The sequence below is a fragment of the Pleurodeles waltl genome, chromosome 11 (genome assembly GCF_031143425.1).
Source record: "Pleurodeles waltl isolate 20211129_DDA chromosome 11, aPleWal1.hap1.20221129, whole genome shotgun sequence".
NCBI classification, from domain to species: Eukaryota; Metazoa; Chordata; class Amphibia; order Caudata; family Salamandridae; genus Pleurodeles; species Pleurodeles waltl.
The window spans coordinates 537,525,645-537,545,563 of NC_090450.1; the positions used below are offsets into that span (position 1 = coordinate 537,525,645).

The window sequence follows — 19,919 nt, forward strand, 5'->3', positions numbered from 1 at the left end:
GAGGGGGCTGGAGCTACACGTTGCCTGAAGATCCCTTGGAGGAGATGCAAACAAGCCTTGGTAGCTGAAAAACGTGGTGCATGGAGGTACTGTCCTGCGTGGGAAGGCAAAGGCTTACCTCCACCAAAGTGGGACAGCTGGCAGAGAGGACCAAGAGGACTACCCCGGACAACCACCTGTGATGCAGGATCCACACAGCTCAAGATGAGGAGATCCACGCAACCGGTCTTCGCTGCAGAAGGTGCCTGCAGATGCAGGGGATTGACTCCTTAAATTCAAGGGAGATTACTACTACTTCTTGTGCAGGCTGGAGAGTTGCAGTCTTTTGAGGATGCACAGCTGAGGAAATGTTGCAAAGCTGGCAGGAAATCCAGGTACAATTTTGAAGAAGAGTCTTCCACGTGGATCTGCAGCTTATAGTTTCCTGGAGGGTCCAGGCGCGGATCAGGTGGCCAGAAGTTGAAGCAGAGGAGTCCTGCTGAAATCTTGCAAGCCGAATCTGAGGACCCATCCCGGAGGAAGACCCTATATAGTCCAAAGAGGAGGCTTGGTCACCTAACCAGGTAACTACCTATCAGAGGGTGTCTCTGACATCACTTGCCTGGACAATCAGATGCTCCCAGAGTTCCCTGCCAACCTTGGAATCAAGATGGCAGCACCCAGGGACCCTCTAGAGGAGCTCTGGGCTCCACCCCTGGGGGTGGTGATAGACAAAGGAGTGGTCACTCACCTTTCCATTGTCCAGTTTCTTGCCAGGGAAGGGACTGGGGGACCCTGAATCGGTGTAGACTGGTTTATGCACGGAGGGCACCAAATGTGCCCTTCAAAGAAAGCCAGTGGCTTGGGGAGGCTACCCCCCTCCCAAGCCACACACACCTATTTCCTTTGTTCTGCCTTCCTGGGCTTGAGCAGATGAAGCAGCAGGAGGGCAGAAACCTGTATGAGGAGTGGCAGCAGCTGGGTTCCCCAGAAAACCCTGTAAGACTGGTGGTAGCAATGCTGAGGGTCCTCTAAGGAGCCCCCAGAGCACCTGGAATCATACTTCCAATACTTGCAACAGTATTGGGGTAGGATTCCAACATGTTTGATACCAAACATGCCCAGGTTCGGGGTTACCATTATGTAGCTGGACACAGGCAGAAAATAGGGTTAACCATGCCAAGAAGAGGGTACTTTCCTACACACATTAAATAAGGAAAATGTCACTTACCCAGTGTACATCTGTTCGTGGCATTAGTCGCTGCAGATTCACATGCTGTGCATAGTCCGCCGTCTGGTGTTGGGTCGGAGTGTTACAAGTTGTTTTTCTTCGAAGAAGTCTTTTCAAGTCACGCGACCGAGGGACTCCTCCTACTTTGGTTCCATTGCGCATGGGCGTCGACTCCATGTTAGACTGTTTTCCCCGCAGAGGGTGAGGTAGGAGTTGTGTATGTTAGTAATAGTGCCCATGCAATGGAATGAATAAGTATGTACAAAATGAAGGTTAAAATAATATATTTACAAATGTACAAATGTTGAAGATTACTTCCAAACGGCTACAGGCTCCCGGGGAGGCGGGTGGGCACATGTGAATCTGCAGCGACTAATGCCACGAACAGAGGTACACTGGGTAAGTGACATTTTCCGTTCGGTGGCATGTGTAGCTGCAGATACACATGCTGTGCATAGACTAGTAAGCAGTTATATCCCCAAAAGCGGTGGTTCAGCCTGTAGGAGTGGAAGTAGTTTGAAATAAAGTTCTTAGTACAGCTTGACCTACTGTGGCTTGTTGTGCAGATAACACGTCTACACAGTAGTGCTTAGTAAATGTGTGAGGCGTAGACCATGATGCTGCCTTACATATTTCGTTCATTGGAATATTTCATAGAAAGGCTATGGTAGCACCTTTCTTTCTGGTTGAGTGTGCCTTTGGTGTAATAGGCAGCTGTCTCTTTGCTTTAAGATAGCAGGTTTGGATGCACCTAACTATCCATCTATCTATACCTTGTTTTGATATTGGATTTCCTGTATGAGGTTTTTGAAATGCAATAAATAGTTGTTTTGTTTTCCTAATTAGTTTTGTTCTGTCAATGTAGTACATTAGTGCTCTTTTGATGTCTAATGTATGTAGTGCTCTTTCAGCTATTGAGTCTGGCTGTGGAAAGAACACTGGCAATTCTACTGTTTGATTTAAGTGGAACGGTGAGATGACCTTTGGTAAGAATTTTGGGTTGGTTCTTAGAACTACCTTATTTTTGTGTATTTGAATAAATGGTTCTTGTATAGTAAATGCCTGAATTTCACTTACTCTTCTTAGAGATGTAATGGCAATGAGAAATGCAACTTTCCACGTTAGATATTGCATTTCGCAAGAATGCATGGGTTCGAAAGGTGGACCCATGAGTCTTGTTAAGACAATACTGAGGTTCCATGAAGGAACAGGTGGTGTCCTTGGTGGTATAATTCTTTTTAGGCCTTCCATAAATGCTTTAAAGACAGGTATTCTAAATAGGGAAGTTGAATGAGTAATTTGCAGGTATGCAGATATTGCTGCGAGATGTATCTTTATGGAAGAGAAAGCTAGATTTGACTTTTGCAAATGTAGTAAATACCCTACAACATCTTTTGGAGATGCATGCAATGGTTGAACTTGATTATTATGGCAGTAGCAAACAAATCTTTTCCATTTACTTGCATAGCAGTGTCTAGTGGATGGCCTTCTAGCTTGTCTTATGACCTCCATACATTCCTGTGTGAGGTTTAAGTGTCCAAATTCTAGGATTTCAGGAGCCAAATTGCTAGATTCAGCGATACTGGGTTTGGATGCCTGATTTGTTGCTTGTGTTGTGTTAACAGATCTGGCCTGTTGGGTAGTTTGACATGAGGTACTACTGACAGGTCTAGTAGTGTTGTATACCAAGGTTGTCTTGCCCATGTTGGTGCTATTAGAATGAGTTTGAGTTTGTTTTGACTCAATCTGTTTAGTAGATATGGAAGGAGAGGGGGAAAAGCGTATGCAAATATCCCTGACCAATTCATCCATAGAGCATTGCCTTGAGATTGCCAGTGTGGGTACCTGGATGCGAAGTTTTGGCATTTTGCGTTTTCTTTTGTTGCAAACAGATCTATTTGAGGTGTTCCCCAAATTTGGAAGTAAGTGTTCAGGATTTGGGTGTGAATCTCCCATTCGTGGACCTGTTGGTGATCCCGAGAGAGACTGTCTGCTAGCTGGTTCTGGATCCCTGGAATAAACTGTGCTATTAGGCGAATGTGGTTGTGAATTGCCCAATGCCATATTTTTTGTGTTAGGAGACACAACTGTGTCGAGTGTGTGTCCCCCTGTTTGTTTAAATAATACATTGTTGTCATGTTGTCTGTTTTGACCAGAATGTATTTGTGGGTTATTATGGGTTGGAATGCTTTCAACGCTAGAAATACTGCTAACAATTCGAGGTGATTGATATGAAACTTTCTTTGATGTACGTCCCATTGTCCTTGTATGCTTCGTTGATTGAGGTGTGCCCCCCACCCTGTCATGGAAGCATCTGTTGTTATCACGTATTGTGGCACTGGGTCTTGGAAAGGCCGCCCTTTGTTTAAATTTGTACTGTTCCACCATAGAAGCGAGATATATGTTTGGCGGTCTATCAACACCAGATCTAGAAGTTGACCCTGTGCGTGTGACCATTGTGATGCTAGGCACTGTTGTAAAGGCCTCATGTGCAATCTTGCGTTTGGGACAATGGCTATGCATGAGGACATCATGCCTAGGAGTTTTAATACCATCTTTGCATGTACTTTTTGTGTTGGATACATAGCTTGTATCACCTAGTGAAAATTGTGAACCCTTTGTGGACTTGGAGTGGCTATCCCCTTTGTTGTGTTGATTGTCGCTCCTAAGTATTGCTGTGTTTGACACGGCAGAATGTGTGACTTTGCATAGTTGATGGAGAAACCCAGTTTGCAAAGGGTTTGTATAACATAATCTGTGTGGTGTGAACACTTTGTTAGCGAGTTGGTTTTTATTAACCAATCGTCTAGGTACGGGAACACGTGTATTTGCTGCCTTCTGATATGTGCAGCTACTACTGCTAGACATTTCGTAAAGACTCTTGGCGCGGTTGTTATTCCGAATGGCAACACTTTGAATTGGTAGTGTATTCCTTTGAATACGAACCGTAGGTATTTCCTGCGAGGGATGTATCGGTATATGGAAATACGCGTCTTTTAGACCTAAGGTTGTCATGTAGTCCTGCTGTTTCAGTAGTGGTATTACGTCTTGTAACGTGACCATGTGAAAGTGTTCTGATTTGATGAAGGTGTTTAATGTTCTGAGATCTAATATCGGTCTCAGAGTTTTGTCCTTTTTTGGTATTAGAAAGTACAGTGAGTAAACTCCTATGTTCTTTTGTGGACCTGGTACTAATTCTATTGCGTCTTTTTGCAGTAATGCTTGAACTTCTAGTTGTAGAAGGTCTAAATGCTGTTTTGACATATTTTGTGTTTTCGTTGGGACGTTTGGAGGGAGTTGGAGAAATTCTATGCAATAACCATGTTGGATAATTGCTAAGACCCAAGTGTCTGTTGTTATCTCCTCCCAAGATTTGTAGAACTGGCTTAGCCTTCCCCCCACTGGTGTTGTGTGAAGGGGTTGAGTGACTTGTGAGTCACTGCTTGTTTTGAGGGGTTTTGGGCCCTTGAAATTTTCCCCAGTTTCTTGGGAATTGGCCCCCTCTGTATTGGCCCCGAAAGCCTCCCCTTTGATACTGTCCCTGGTAGGTAGACGGTGTTGTTTGTGAGGTGCTGGCTTGTGTGGCTTGACCTCGAAACCCTCCTCTGAAAGTAGTTTTGCGAAATGTGCCAAATGTGCCTCTGCCCTGCGGGGAATAGAGTGGGCCCATGGCTTTAGCCGTGTCAGTGTCTTTCTTTAATTTTTCAATTGCAGTGTCCACTTCTGGTCCAAACAATTGTTGTTCATTGAACGGCATATTGAGCACTGCCTGTTGTATCTCAGGTTTGAAGCCGGATGTGCGCAGCCATGCGTGCCTCCTTATCGTTACAGCAGTAGTTATAGTTCTTGCAGCTGTATCTGCTGCATCCATAGAAGAACGGATTTGGTTGTTGGATATGTTTTGTCCCTCTTCAACCACTTGTTTTTGGAATTCTTTGGGGAGGTGCTCGATGAGATGCTGCATCTCGTCCCAATGGGCTCTGTCATATCGCGCTAGGAGTGCCTGCGAGTTGGCGATGCGCCACTGATTTGCAGCTTGTACTGCAACCCTTTTCCCGGCTGCATCAAACTTTCGGCTCTCCTTGTCTGGAGGTGGTGCGTCGCCTGATGTGTGCGAGTTGGCTCTTTTACGAGCTGCTCCTACGACAACTGAATCTGGTGTCAGTTGTGATGTAATAAAAGCAGGGTCTGTGGGTGGTGCCTTGTATTTCTTCTCCACCCTTGGGGTTATTGCTCTGCTTAAAGATTTGTTTAGCGTGCCTTAGCATTCCCGGGAGCATAGGAAGGCTTTGATAATTGCTATGGGTGGAGGACAGGGTGTTAAAAAGGAAGTCATCCTCCATAGGCTCTGAATGTAGCGATACGTTATGAAACTCTGCTGCCCTAGCTACCACCTGAGCATACGCTGTACTGTCCTCAGGTGGTGAGGGCTTAGTGGGGTACGACTCAGGGCTATTGTCCGATACTGGGGCGTCATAGAGATCCCATGCGTCCTGGTCATCTTGGCTCATGGTGGTATGAGCTGGTGATTGTGACGGAGTCTGTGCCGGTGATATATGAGTTGCCGGTGGTGGAGAGGGTGGTGGAGTTACCTTCTTTACCACTTTTGCTTGTGGTGTTTTTTCTTGTTGTTGGAAATCCAGTTTCCTTTTTCTTCTGATTGGGGGAAGGGTGCTGATCTTCCCTGTACCACTTTGTATAAAGATCCGCTTTTGCGTGTGATCTACAGCTGTTGTTTGTAATTCCTCCTCAAATCTGTGTTTTTGAAGTTGGGAGGACAGTGATTGTTCCTCTGAGTAGGAACTGGCTTTCGGTTCGGTTGCTGGGCGTTTTGGCACTGAAACCGTGTCTTTTGTTGTTTTCGGCTCCGAAGAGATTTTCCTCTTTTTCGGTGTCGTACCTTCTTGGCGTCGACCATCTTCGGTGCCGCTATCTCTGTGCCGAGCGGCTTCGGTGCCGCTGTCTCGGTGTTGACCCTTTTCTGCGGCACTTTCTCGGTCCCGAGATTGCTGCGTGCCTATTTCTCGACCTGAGTCGGACGATCTCTGCACCAGCTCGCCCTTTTTCGGTGCCGATGGACGGTCACCTACTTTATGGGTTGAGCCATGGCCTGTCGGCAGTGGCGTCCCCTGGGCTTTGTCTGTTTTTCTGTGTGATGCTTGTTTCGACGTCTTACTCACGGTTTCTTCGACGTCGAATTCTTCGGAATCCGATTTGTGGATGGAGAATGTTTCTTCTTCTCCCTCTTCCTCGAACCGTTGTTGTCCTGTCGGCGTGGACGCCATCTGCAACCTTCTGGCTCTTCGGTCTCGGAGCGTTTTTCTCGACCGAAAAGCTCGACAGGCCTCACACGTCTCTTCTTTGTGCTCGGGTGACAGGCACAAGTTACAGACCAAATGTTGGTCTGTATAGGGATATTTACTGTGGCATTTAGGACAGAATCGGAACGGGGTCCGTTCCATCAGTCTCGATGTTGCACGCGGTCGGGCCGACTAGGCCCCGACGGGGGATCGAAATTACCCCGAAGGGCTACCGGAGCTCTTCAAGATTCGGTGTCGATTCTAATCTAACCCGATACCGAACGAAACAATACCGACAAATTTTCCGTTGATTCTGACTAACTTTCCGACCCGAAACACGGAGCGAAAAGGAACACGTCCGAACCCAATGGCGGAAAAAAAACAATCTAACATGGAGTCGACGCCCATGCGCAATGGAACCAAAGTAGGAGGAGTCCCTCGGTCTCGTGACTCGAAAAGACTTCTTCGAAGAAAAACAACTTGTAACACTCCGACCCAACACCAGACGGCGGACTAGGCACAGCATGCGTATCTGCAGCTACACATGCCACCGAACAATATGTTATCATTTGAATACGTTTGATGAATACTTGTTTCTGTATTTTTTGTGCATGGTTTTGTGTTTCATCAACAATGTTTTGGCCGGGGCCTCCAGCTTTCAGTAATAACTCAGGAGAGGGGAGTCCCTGGATTCTAATAATGAAAGTGGGGGACCACAGAAGTCAAAATGTTGTGAACCACTGCTATAGGGGACTAAACAGAGAAGGCTGATCACGTAAACAAAGGAATGCCGAAAGGACAGCCAAATATCCCTTAACTGTTGTAACTGCACAACCTTGCTGCACCCAGGAAAGCGCAAACGTGAAATATCAGACAAATGGGCTTTTAAAGGATCAAGCGAATTTTCATTAACACACTTTTACAAACTTAGCCCCCTGCCAGCATAAACCGACTTGGTGGAGTGTCTTTTGGCCGATAAAATAACATCTACCACATCAGGTGGGAGAGAATGTTGCCCCTGCAACTGCGAGAGGAGGTCTTGCCTGTAAGGGAGACAGAGCGGAGGGCACAATGAGAGGAGAAAGAGGTCTATGTACCACACCCTTCTTGGCCAATCCGGGGCTATTAATATGACTTGGGCTGGGTCTTGGCAAATCTTCCTCAGAACTCAAGGAATCAAGGGTATGAGAGGAAACGTGTAAAACAGCTGGGAGCAAAAGTCCAATTGAAACGCGTCTCCCAAAGCTTATTACAGGAGATACTAGAGGCTGCAGAATGATGAGCAGTGTGTTCTCTCGAGTGGCAGAATGGTATATCAGAGGGATCCCTTATAACTGAAAAATGGGAAGAACTACTTCTGGATGGATACGACACTTGTGGCACACAAAGAAAATTGCTGACTGAGACTGTCTGCATGCATGTTCAGAACTCTGGCCAAGTGATTTGCCATAATGCAAGTCTGATAGTCCTGAGCCAAGGACCACATTCGTATAGCTTTTCTATAGAGAAGATATGACCTTACTCCCTCTTCTTGTTGATGTACCACATCACAGTAATATTGTCTGTCATTTCTTGTACTGACTGACAACAAAAAGGGAAAGGAGAAAGGCTTTGAGAGAGACATATTGCCTGCAATTCCAACAGACTGATATGAAACAACCATTCATCTGAAGACAAAAGTATTTTGATCTCCAGATATCCTGGATGATCTTCCCACCCAAGAGTAGAGGCATTCGTTATTACAGTGGCAACTGGTGGTAGCTTCCCTTGAGACTTATTGCCGGACACACCCCACCACTGAAGACCCACTGCAGTGTCTCTGGAGATTTTGATTGACTCTTTGAGATCCCAATTGTGTTGAAACCACTGCCTGCGAGGAGCCTCTGGAAGGAACTCATATGCCAGCGTTCATGGGTGACCAACAGAATACAGGAGGCTTTCAGACCAAGCAGGCACAAGACCTTCAGGACTGGATCCGTAGCTCTATTGCAAAACATCAGAATCATTGCATGAATGTCCAGAAACCTCTGAGGAGGAGGGTAGGCTCGATTCACCGTAGTGTCCAGTACTGCCCCTATGAACATATGCGCTGAGAGGACTCAAGGTGGGACTGGGTCGACCATCAACTGATTTGTCCACTGCAAGGATTGCAATACCAACTCCGGAGACTTGGCTTTGATCAACCAATCCTCCAGGTAAGGGAATACTGGTACTCCCCACCTTCTGAGATGGGCTGTGACCACTGCTATCACGTCCGTGAAGACTCGTGGTGCGGAAGTAAGACCAAACGGAAGGACCTCAAACTGGTAATGCTGAGATCCCACTATAAAGCAGAGATACTTCCTGTGCGACTGCAGTACAGGAATGTGAAAGTACGCATCCTGCAAATCAATCAAGACTATCAAGTCTTCCTTTTACAGCGCAATAAGCATCTGTGCTAGGGTCAGCATTTTGAACTTTTCCTGCTTGAGAAGCCAGTTCAAAATCCTGAAGTGTAGAATTGGACGTAAATGGCCATATTTTTTGGGAAGCAGGAAGTACTGGGAATAGCATCCCTGACTCTATTCCTGCTCTGGATCCAAATTTACTGAGCCCTTTTGAAGTGGGGATTGTACCTCCTGTTGAAGGAGTAAATAATGTTCTTTAGAACAAAAACCTTGTTGGGGAGGATGAGTGGGGAAATTCCTTGAAGGGTTGGGCATACCCATTTTCTACTATATTCAAAACCCACTGATCCGATGTTATGGGTCTCAACTGTGATAGAAAATGGGACATCCTTCCTCCCACTGGCAAAACATGCTCCAAGATGGTGAAACTAGGGCTGCTTAACTGTGACGTTGGCCTGGGAAGAAGAGGAGGAGGAGGAGGATGACTGATGGGCGGCTCTTCGTTGTCTACCTTTGCCCGCCCTCTATAACTTGTGTAGAGGAGATTGGACGGCTGCTGTTGCTGCTGTTTGTGGTATTGCTGCCTTCCACAAATGGAGAAGTTACGGTCAAACCCTGGGAACCTCTGAAACTGCTTGCAATCTCTGGGCCGAGATTGAAGACCCGAAGAGCTTGCTGTTGCCTTATTGTCATTGCATCTCTCCAAGGCAGAATCAGCTTTGGCACCAAACAGTCTTGATCCATCAAACAGCAGATCCACCAGGATAGCCTGCAAGTCCTGTGAGAAACCACACCCTCTCAGCCATGCATGCTTTTTGTAGTAATGAGGTCTCCATTGCTTTGCCACCAAATCAGCCGTATTCAGGCTCGATTTAATGACCTGTTGTGCAGTGGGATGACTGTCACTCAGCAGCTCTGTAAAGTGTCCCTGAACATCCTCAAGCAACTTCGGGACAACTGTTTTGGCTGTCAGACAATGAATGCATCGTCCCAACAAACAGGTTGTATTGGTTGCTTTTAAAGCCATACTATCAGAGGAAAACAGTTTATTTGCAGACTGTTCCATAATATTCGATTCTCTCTCCTCAGGATTTGTCAGAAAAGACCCAGGGCTTAATTCTGAAGAACAGGAAACCCATACCACCAAACTCTAGGTGAAGGACGAGTGGATAAAAACAGGCCCTTGCAATGGGCATAGATACTGCATGGGATGACACAGGCTTCTGCCATATCTCCAAAATAGGCTCAGTCAACGCCTCATTGAAAGGTAATAAAGACTCTGATGAAGAGACAGAAGAATGCAGCACTTCAGTTAGCCAATTTGATTTGAGTTCAGCTGAAGTAAGAGGCAATTCCAACATATCAGCCGCCTTCCTAATCACTGAATGGTACAAGGTTACCTCAGGAGGAGGAATGCCTTTTGGTGACAACAGTTAATACTCTGGGGAGGTATCTAATCCACTTGCTACCTCCAGTCCTTCAACATCTGGATCCAGCCTAATAATTTCTCCCTTTCCCAGATCAGGATCTCTTTCTCCAAAGAAATAGTGCTCCTCTTCAAGAAGCCTCTAGGCCGCCATTTGAGACCTATGTTTCAACTTCAACAACGCCTTCGGAGAAGCCAGTAGCAGAGTCAAAGACTTTGGCAGCTGTGTGGAAGGGGCCAACTGTACTGTACTAGAATCATGTATGCCAGTGCAGATCCAGCTGAGTTCAGAGTGGGCAAAACTGGTGCCTGCTGAACTTTGACTGGCACTTTCCTCTGCGCCAATGGAGGCCAGGATACTTAGGCTATCGACATTAACGGCGCCTGCTGGTATTGCACTAGAAAACTACACTAGGAATAGGAAAGTGACATGGGACCCGAAGACGCACCAGATGGAGCCATCATCCTGGAAAAAAATGCTGTCCATAGCATTTTAAAAATTTGGAGGGTCAGACGCTGGAGTTGGGAAAGCTGTATACTCCTACTCTAGTTGAGGGGATGGAGCAGGAGTAGGAAATGGAACTCCCTCCGGTTCGAGATCAGGACGTTCAGGCAAAGTCAGAAACTGCCTTTGACTCGACGGAAACTTCAGAAGGGCTACAGGAGACAGGGCCAGAGCCACCTCCCCTATCTTCAGATGATTATGTCCGCTGATACACAGACCTCGGAGAGTCCTCTCTTGAAGACCGGCACTGAGAACCATAATGCCACTTCTTTTTCTGCTTCCTCTTGGATGACTTCAAGGAATGGCGAGACGGCAACTCCAAACAAGGGCGTGACTTCAACTCTGAACAAGGACAAGACTTTCAATGCCATCTTTACTTGCCTTGGCCATTAAGAGCTTTGCCTTTCTTCTCTTCAAGGCCTTGGGGTTCATCCGCTGTCATGATGAACATGTATCGACATCGTGGTAGGAGCTCAGACACCAAATACATCTTTGTGAAGATCAGTGATGGACATCTGACCCTCACATCCTCACATCCCCTGCAGGGACTGAACCCGGACTTCTTTTGAGGTGACATCTTCTCTGAAACAAGGTTGCAATTTCCTTGAAAAAATGTTGCAAGAGTCCTGGCCTATGGATAGCCTAGAAAAAAACTGTTACGCGTTGAAGGTGCGTAAAAAAGTGAATTCACGTCAGCACACCAACGAGTGCTTCTTATGGCTCCTAGGTGTCACGAGTGGAGCCATGATATTATGAAGTCCTCATCATTGTGAAAAGGCTAGAAAGAAAAGTTTCAGTGGAATGCTGGTGCATTGGGATATTCAAAAGGTGAGGAAACCACAGGTAGATGTATCCATCAGAAATATCATTTCTAGTTGCATTCACTTCACTCAGACGTGTCAGTGAGTGTCAAGCATTAACATTAGAAGAACCCTTCTTCCAACTACTTAGAAAAAGGGTGGTACTACATACCAATCCTAAGGTTCTTCCATAAGTGGTGTTTCAATTTAAATCTTTATTCAATCTATCGATTTGCCAGTATTTTTCCCCAACCTGAATAAGTTGTGGAAAGGGCTCTACACACGCTAGATATAAAACGAGCCCTTATGTAGAATATTGATAGAACCAAGTCATTTAGAAAAACAAAACTCTTTGTTGCTTTTTCAAAACCACACAAAGAAAAGTTCATCTCTAAATCAGGCATTGCACGTTGGATTGTGAAATGCATTGAAACATACTATGTTAAAGACCTCACATTACTGTCTGGATGTGCTGGCCCACCAACAAGCCAATACTGGTCAAGGGGTTCAAAGTATACCATTTCAAACAATGGTAACTCCCACAGGTTAGCCACTGCTTAGTAAGGAGGGCTGTTTTTAAGTCTGTGCTAGGCATGGGTATCTACATCTACACATAACTCCAAAGGAAAACCTTACTTACCCAGTAAGCATCTGTTTGCGGCAATTAGTGCTGCAGATTCACATATGCCCAGCCTCTCGCCAGACACCTGTGTATGTTAGTTACTTTCATAAGTTATCACACATTCATTTAGCATGGATGTAGAAAAGTATCTCTTTTGATATGGAAATCCCCCTCCCCCATATTTTTTGCCTGATTCTGGTGCAATGTCAAATGTAAGTGCACCTCTTTCCCCCAAAACTGCACAGTCATTTTTCCCAATTTGCAAACCTTTAGCTACCACTGTAACTCCCTAGTTAATGGTACCCCTGGTACCTAGGGCATGGGGTGGTAAAGGAAGGCCCCTGAGGGCTGCAGTAGGAACTGTGCCACCCGCTGGGACCATCTCACTAAGTGAACATAGTGCTGCTTTTGCAGGCTGCGTGTCTTGGTACAGAACTAAAATGACAACACGACACAGCACACAACCTGTGTGCCCTGTCCCCTTTACACTGCATGCAACTTATGTAAGTGACACCTCTAGCAGGCCTTCCAAGGCATGGTGCATTATATTATATTTGAGGGCACACCTCATGAGCAGATATGCCCCTCAGATATAGTAAGTAAACAGGGAAATTTTTTAAGTACAGGTGCTGGACACTGGTCATTAAAAGTTCCCCAGCTACATGATGGCTTCACTGAAGATTGGGGTTGTTTCGTATCAAGCATCCCGTATTAATAAACCATCATTGAATCCACTGCTGAATTTATTAATACATGCACTCAGAGGGCACCTTAGACGTGCCCATAAAAACCTACCAACTCCTAGCGTGGACACTGACTGGTCAAAACCAGTGCAGCCACCTTAGAAAGAGTTCTGGCCCCCCGAAGTGAGAGCCAAAGCTCATGAGGGCACAGAACAAAGGCCTGCTCTGGGCGGAGGTGCTAACCCCTCGTCCAGGCAGAATGAAGCTCCCAGCCCTGGAATGTCCAAAGGCATTGTTGCCTTTGTAATGCGACCCAGGTATCTTAAAATGGTAGAGAAGGCTGACCCCCAGTTTCTGACCCCATTTTCGGCGGCAGGACTGGCTGGAAAATTGGATAAATTAGAAGGAGTGCCCACTTCATGCCAGTCCCACCCCTAAGTTGGACGAGCTGAAGTGGACACTACATTTTAAATTCCTCCATCTTGTGTGGAAGGAATTAGGCCACTAGGGTAAGGGTTATGCCCACTCCCAATGGAGGTGGTCATAAAAAGGGTGTAGTCACCCTTAAGGTGAGTAGCCCATTGGCTGCCACCTGGCACTCCCTGTAACACCCCTAAATTCAGTATTTAGATGGCACCTCTGAACCCTAGAAATCAGATTCCTGATGCTCTAAGAAGAGCCTGAAACTACAAAGTAGCACCAGCAGAGAAGACTGCAGACACCTACCGGCCTGTCTGCAGCCCTCGATGATCCTGCACTAGAAGACGACTTGTCCTTCAGCCCAGCAACCTCCAGAGATTTGGGAGGACTGCCTGTCTTCGACAAGGATCTTGGCTTGGATATCATTTGTGCAACAAAAAAAAAAAATGGTTAGGAATTTTACTGCATGAAGCATCTCAAACATTGGAAATAAAAAAGCTTGGGACCTAGAAAGCCTCGGGAGCTATGAACCAATGGGGCTAAGTGCTCATAAAAACTAATTTTACATGAATTTTAAAATGAGCAGAAGTACTGCTTATGCCTATTTAATAGAGAAGTTGCTATTTTGATTATAACAAGGGCTCCTATAATAAACTGCAAGCACAGCTTCATCAACACCGTTAGGGTTCACTAGATTTTCTGTTTCCTATTTTCTTTAATCTGTCTATCATCATGGTTTTAAGCCACTCATTGTAGTTTCCAATATAACTTATTGTACAGATGAAACAACTGTGTTACCTTGTAGACATCATCATCTAGACGAAGGCCCCATCGTGCCATTTCAATTTGTGTAGCTTCACAACTTTCAATCCTCTTCAAAAGCTGTCTCAAAGATATGTGATGCTGCTTTGGACTTAGGTTAATCTGCTGTGTCAGTTCCTTAAAAACAGATAATAGATCATACAATCAATAATGGTTCCTCAAAGAAAGATTCCAACATTGGTTTGTGACATATCTACGGATGACTTCAGACTGTGCATAAAGACTGCTCCACTAGTCATTCAAACACCACAAACAAGCTTATATAATATAATAATTGGGTCAATTTCAACAGTTGAAACAAATAAATACTTGCCACTGAAAAATGAAAAAGGATTGAAGATTGATCCATAAATATATCATTTAAGAATAGAACGTAACTTTAAAAACATATGATGTAGATGCACTTTATTGAGGGAAATATGAAATAAATAGATATTTTGAAAAAAACGTTACCTATATAGCTTTGAATTATCTTCAAGATCTGAAGAGTACATGAGAAAACAAAACTGTACATCTGGTAGATATACTATCTGTGTTTCGAGCACTTAGAAATACTTAGGCCCTCATTACAACCCTGGCGGTCAAAGACCGCCAGGGCTGTTTCGTCAGATGCACCGCCAACAGGCTGGCGGTGCAATCCATGGAATTACGATTTTTCCGCCGCGGTCACACCTCCGGGACCGGCGGTTTACCGGCATGTTGGTCCCGGCAGTTGTAATCCTCCAGGGCAGCACTGCTTGCAGCGCTGCCCAGGGGATAACGAGTCCCCCTCCCGCCAGCCTTTTCATAGCGGTAGGAACCGTCTTGAAAAGGCTGGCGGAAAGGGGAGTCGCGGGGCCCCCTGCCACAGCCCCATGGAGCTTTTCACTGTCTGCATAGTAGACAGTGAAAAGCGCGACGGGTGCAACTGCACCTGTTGTACAGCTGCAACACCGCCGGCTCCATTTGGAGCCGGCTCGCCCGAAGGCCCAGCGGGGATGTTGAAATGGCCACCGCGGATGTGCGGGCGCATTGGCGGCCGCGCATCGGTTACAACTTGGTGGGCGGCAGTTGCCGTCCGCCAAAGTTGTAATGAGGGCCTTAGACTCTTGATTAGGACTTTATGTCCATTGAATGTTTTATGGCTCCCAGGGATGTTTGTTAAACATCTTGGGGGTGGTGACATGCAAGTTGTAAAAAGACAAATTTGACAAACATTTGCTAATGATTTCTTTGGCTCATGACCTCCAAATCTAAAGACAACAATCTGTTCCCTAGAAAAAATAAAACATTGAACTTTGGTTAAAAATGAGGAAAACAGGAATATGTACTTTACAGAAATAAAAAATTTGTATTCAGCCTGTTTAACATGAGGTCGAAAAATAAGAAATTACTAGTAAACGTGTATAGTATGATAGGGTAGTTGAGGTATTAATAAATTGGAGATGGGGACAGGACAAGGATAATTAAGATTTATTATAAATTGTCATTATATTAAATAACTCCACCTTATTATAATAAAAGAAAGGCAAGAAATTACAAGAAATATTATGAATGAGAGATAATGATATAATGAAAGGATTAGAGATCAAAAGTAAAAAAACTGATGTAAGGAAATGCCTCCTTGGCGTGGTTACCCCCTACCTTTTTGCCTCTGCTGATGCTAAGTTATTATTTGAAAGTGTGCTGGGACCCTGCTAACCAGGCCCCAGCAACAGTGTTCTTTCCCTAAACCTTACCTTTGTCTCCACAATTGGCACAACCCTGGCACTCGGGTAGGTCCCTTGTAACTGGTACCCGTGGTACCAAAGGCCCTGATGCCAGGGAAGGTCTCTAAGGGCTGCAGCGTGTCTTATGCCACCCTAGGAATCCCTCACTCAGCACATGCACACTGCTTGACAGCTTGTGTGTGCTGGTGGGGAGAAAATGACTAAGTCGACATGGCACTCCCCTCAGAGTGCCATGCCAACCTCACACTGCCTGTGGCATAGGTAAGTTACCCCTCTAGCAGGCCTTACACCCCTAAGGTACGGTGCACTATACCACAGGTGAGGGCATATGTGCATGAGCACTATGCCCCTACAGTGTCTAAGCAAAACCTTAGACATTGTAAGTGCAGGGTAGCCATAAGAGTATATGGTCTTGGAGTTTGTCAAACAAACTCCACAGTTCCATAATGGCTACACTGAAAACTGGGAAGTTTGGTATCAAACTTCTCAGCACAATAAATGCACACTGATGCCAGTGTGCAATTTATTGTAAAATACACCCAGAGGACATCTTAGAGATGCCCCCTGAATACATACCCGACTTCTAGAGTAGGCTGACCAGACATGTTGCTGGCCACATGGGGAGAGTGCCTTTGTCACTCTGTGGCCAGGAACAAAGCCTGTATTGTGTGGAGAGCTTCTCACCTCCCCCTGCAGGAACTGTAACACCTGGCGGTGAGTCTCAAAGGCTCACCCCTTTTATTACAGCACCCCAGGGCATCCCAGCTAGTGGAGATGCCCGCCCCTCCGCCACTGCCCCCTCTTTTGGCGGCAAGGCTGGAGGAGATGAGAAAAAATGGAGGAGTCACCCACCAGTCAGGACAGCCACTAGGGTGTCCTGAGCTGAGGTGACCCCTGCCTTGAGAAATCCTCCATCTTGAGTTTTGAGGATTCCCCCAATAGGATTAGGGATGTGCCCCCCTCCCCACAGGGAGGAGGCACAAAGAGGGTGTAGTCACCCTCAAGGACAGTAGCCATTGGCACACTATTTCTTACTTTGAAATAGTATATACAGAGCCAACTTCCTACAACGGATTTTAATTGGTACATGGTGGGTGGTCATATGATTTAAATACACTCGTGCTGCATATGACTCTATGACCAGTTGAAGGCTCAGGCCGAAACGCACTGCCATTGTTTCTGGAATTAGCACTTAACTGGTTCTGTGCCGAGGACGTAGTGGTTACGTCCTTCGGCACAGTGCTGCTGTGCCGAGGACGTAACCACTACGTCCTCGGCACACAGCCCAGAGGGAGCGCTCTCGCTCCCTTGTATGCTTCCCCCGAACCCCAAAGGGAGGGATGGAAGGGGAAGCCCTTCCCCTTCGACCCCGACTCCTCCACCCCCCCCATAATGACGTCAGCGCGCGCTGACTTCATTATCGGGTGCCCGTCGCACAGGAAGCCATTTGCTTCCTGTGCGGCGAGAAAGGAAGAGGTGAGTTTCTCTTCCCGGTGGGTGGGGGGGTTTGCAGAAAGAGGCACTGGGGGAAAGGAAAGGGTTTTCCTTTCCCCGGTGTCTCTTTGAGCATTCCTGCTGCCCGATCGCAATGCCCACTAGACGCCAGGGATTTTTTATTTTTTTTGTTACAAATGGGATTTTACTGTCGGGGAGCGGCCCCTTGGGCAAGGGTCGCTCCCCTTTTGGGGGCAACTAATTATGGCCATTTCTGTCCCCCCTTGGGGGCAGATTGGCCTACTATTTTAGGCTGATCTGCCCCCAAGGGGGGCAGAAACCACTGGACTCCAGGGATGGGTTTTTTTTTGTGTATTTATGTGGGGGGGGGGTTCCCCCTTGGGCAAGGGGCGCCCCCCCCAAGGGGGCATAGAACTGTTGGCCTTTTCTGCCCCCCTTGGGGGCAGATCGGTCTATTTTGTTTTAGGTCCATCTGCCCCCAAGGGGGGCAGAAGCCACTTAGGCACCAGGGATTGTGTGTGTAGTGGATGGGAGGGTGGCCCCTTGGGCAAGGGTCGCTCCCCTTTGGGGGGCATGTCTTTTAGGGCCATTTCTGCCCCCCTTGGGGGCAGATCAGCCTATTATTTTAAGGCTGATCTGCCCCAAGGGGGGCAGAAACCACTAGAATGCCAGGGATTTATTTTTTATTTGTTTATTTTTGTGGGGGTGTGGCGTCCCCTTGGGCACGGGGCGCCCCCCCCCCAAGGGGGGCATTGACCTGTTGGCCATTTCTGCCCCCCTTGGGGGCAGATTGGCCTATTTTTTTAGGCCCATCTGCCCCACTTAAACACCAGGGATAGTGTGTGTGTGTGTGTGTGTGTGTGTGTGTTAGTGGATGGGGGGGGGCCCTTGGGCAAGGGTAGCCAAGGCCATTTCTGCACCCCTTAGAGACAGATCGGCCTATTATTTTTAGGCTGATCTGCCCCCAAGGGGGGCAGAAACCACTAGAACGCCAGGGATTTTTTTTTTATTTGTTTATTTTTATGGGAGGGCGTCCCCTTGGGCACGGGGTGGCAGAAGCCACTTAGGCACCAGGGATAGTGTTGAGTGTGTTTTTTTGTTGTTTGGGGGCTGTGCCCTTGGGCAAGGGCCGCTCCCCATGGGGACACACTACTATAGGTATTTTCTGCCCTCCTTGGGGCAGATAGGCCTATTTTTTTTAGTAGGCCCATCTGCCCCTATGGCAGAATCCACTTAGGCACCAATTTCTAAATGTTTGATGGTGGGGTGTTTGTCAACTGATGAAGTATTTACATTTGTGATAAAAAATGTTTTCCTCCTTTTTGTTCTAGTTCAAAGCTTTTGCTTTATTTGCCGTGGCTCCTTGCGGTTTTGGCGGTGGTTGACCTGCAGTTTGCACAGTTGCATGTTTTAGGTAAGTAAAAACAATTTACTCCAAAGGAGTATTGTTGCCATGCATGAATGACATGTTTGTAGGGGGTGTACTAAATGCAGGATTGTGTGTGAAATTGTCCTTATATTTGTGCACAATGATATTTGTTTTGTCTTATTTCTAATTTGCCTTTTTTTTTTTTGTGGGATATCATTGGTGATTGCTGTGTCTGTGCAGAGTAGTTGCTGGTGAATCAAGCTTTTTCAGGCAAGTGAGCGGTATCGTTTTTGAGTTTATAACTCTTACTAACAAAGCTACACTTTGTTACTTGTCTTACACAGTGCTGGTTGTTGGTGGTGAATTTGTCCAGTTAATTTTAGTAGGAAAGATCATGGCTAGCCGCAGGATGACCGCTCAGCAGGTGGTTGGTATGCTTTTTGAGTCATTGTCTGATCATGATTATGAGACGGACTCTGCATCTGAGGCAGAGGAGGAAGTGAGAGATTCTGGCAGTGATGTTTCTGTTGGAGGGGAATCATCTGATGATGAAGCCACACTCAGTGCAGATGAAGGGCCTGTTTTAGAGGAGGACACTGATGTGCCATTAGTGCAGCAACCTGGGGCTGAAAGGTTTCCCGTTATAAGACCTGATGTCTGGGTTGCCCCAAACATGGAGCAGCCAGAGTTGCCTGCCTTTACTGGTCTCCCGGGGTGTAGCGCCAATACAGAGAACTTTTTGCTTATTAATTTCTTTGAGTTATTCATGGATGATGTGTTTTTGGAAGAGATTGTTGAGCAGACTAATTTGTATGCGGAGCAGCATTTGAGGGACAACGCTGCTAGACTTAGGCAACACTCTAGAGCTGCCCAGTGGATTCCCACAAATTTGGAGGAGATAAAAAAGTTTTTGGGTTTGACTTTTTTGATGGGGTTGATAAGGAAGCCGTCACTGGCTTCTTATTAGTCTACTAGTCCCTTGATGGCAACAGCTATATTTCCTGCGACCATGAGTCGTATTCGGTATTTGCTTCTTCTTAGGATGCTGCATTTTGTTGACAATGCATTAGCCTTGCCACAAGATCACCCAGATTCTGACCGTCTTTTTAAGATTAGGCCTGTCCTTGATCATTTTGTAGATCGGTTTTCGGAGGCCTATGTTCCAGGCAAAGAGATAAGTGTGGACGAGTCTTTGGTCCTCTTCAAGGGTC

The 19,919-nt window shown here is 46.4% G+C and overlaps 1 protein-coding gene across 2 annotated transcripts in view; it reads right to left on the reverse strand.

The window, feature by feature from the left end:
- Positions 1–19,919, reverse strand: part of PIWIL2 (piwi like RNA-mediated gene silencing 2) — a 1,291,255-nt gene that overhangs the window by 528,402 nt on the left and 742,934 nt on the right. For both annotated transcript variants that reach the window (XM_069213952.1, XM_069213950.1), the window contains exon 16: positions 14,152–14,292. In XM_069213952.1, the coding sequence (XP_069070053.1) occupies positions 14,152–14,292 (141 nt within the window). The remainder of the gene's footprint in view (positions 1–14,151; positions 14,293–19,919) is intronic.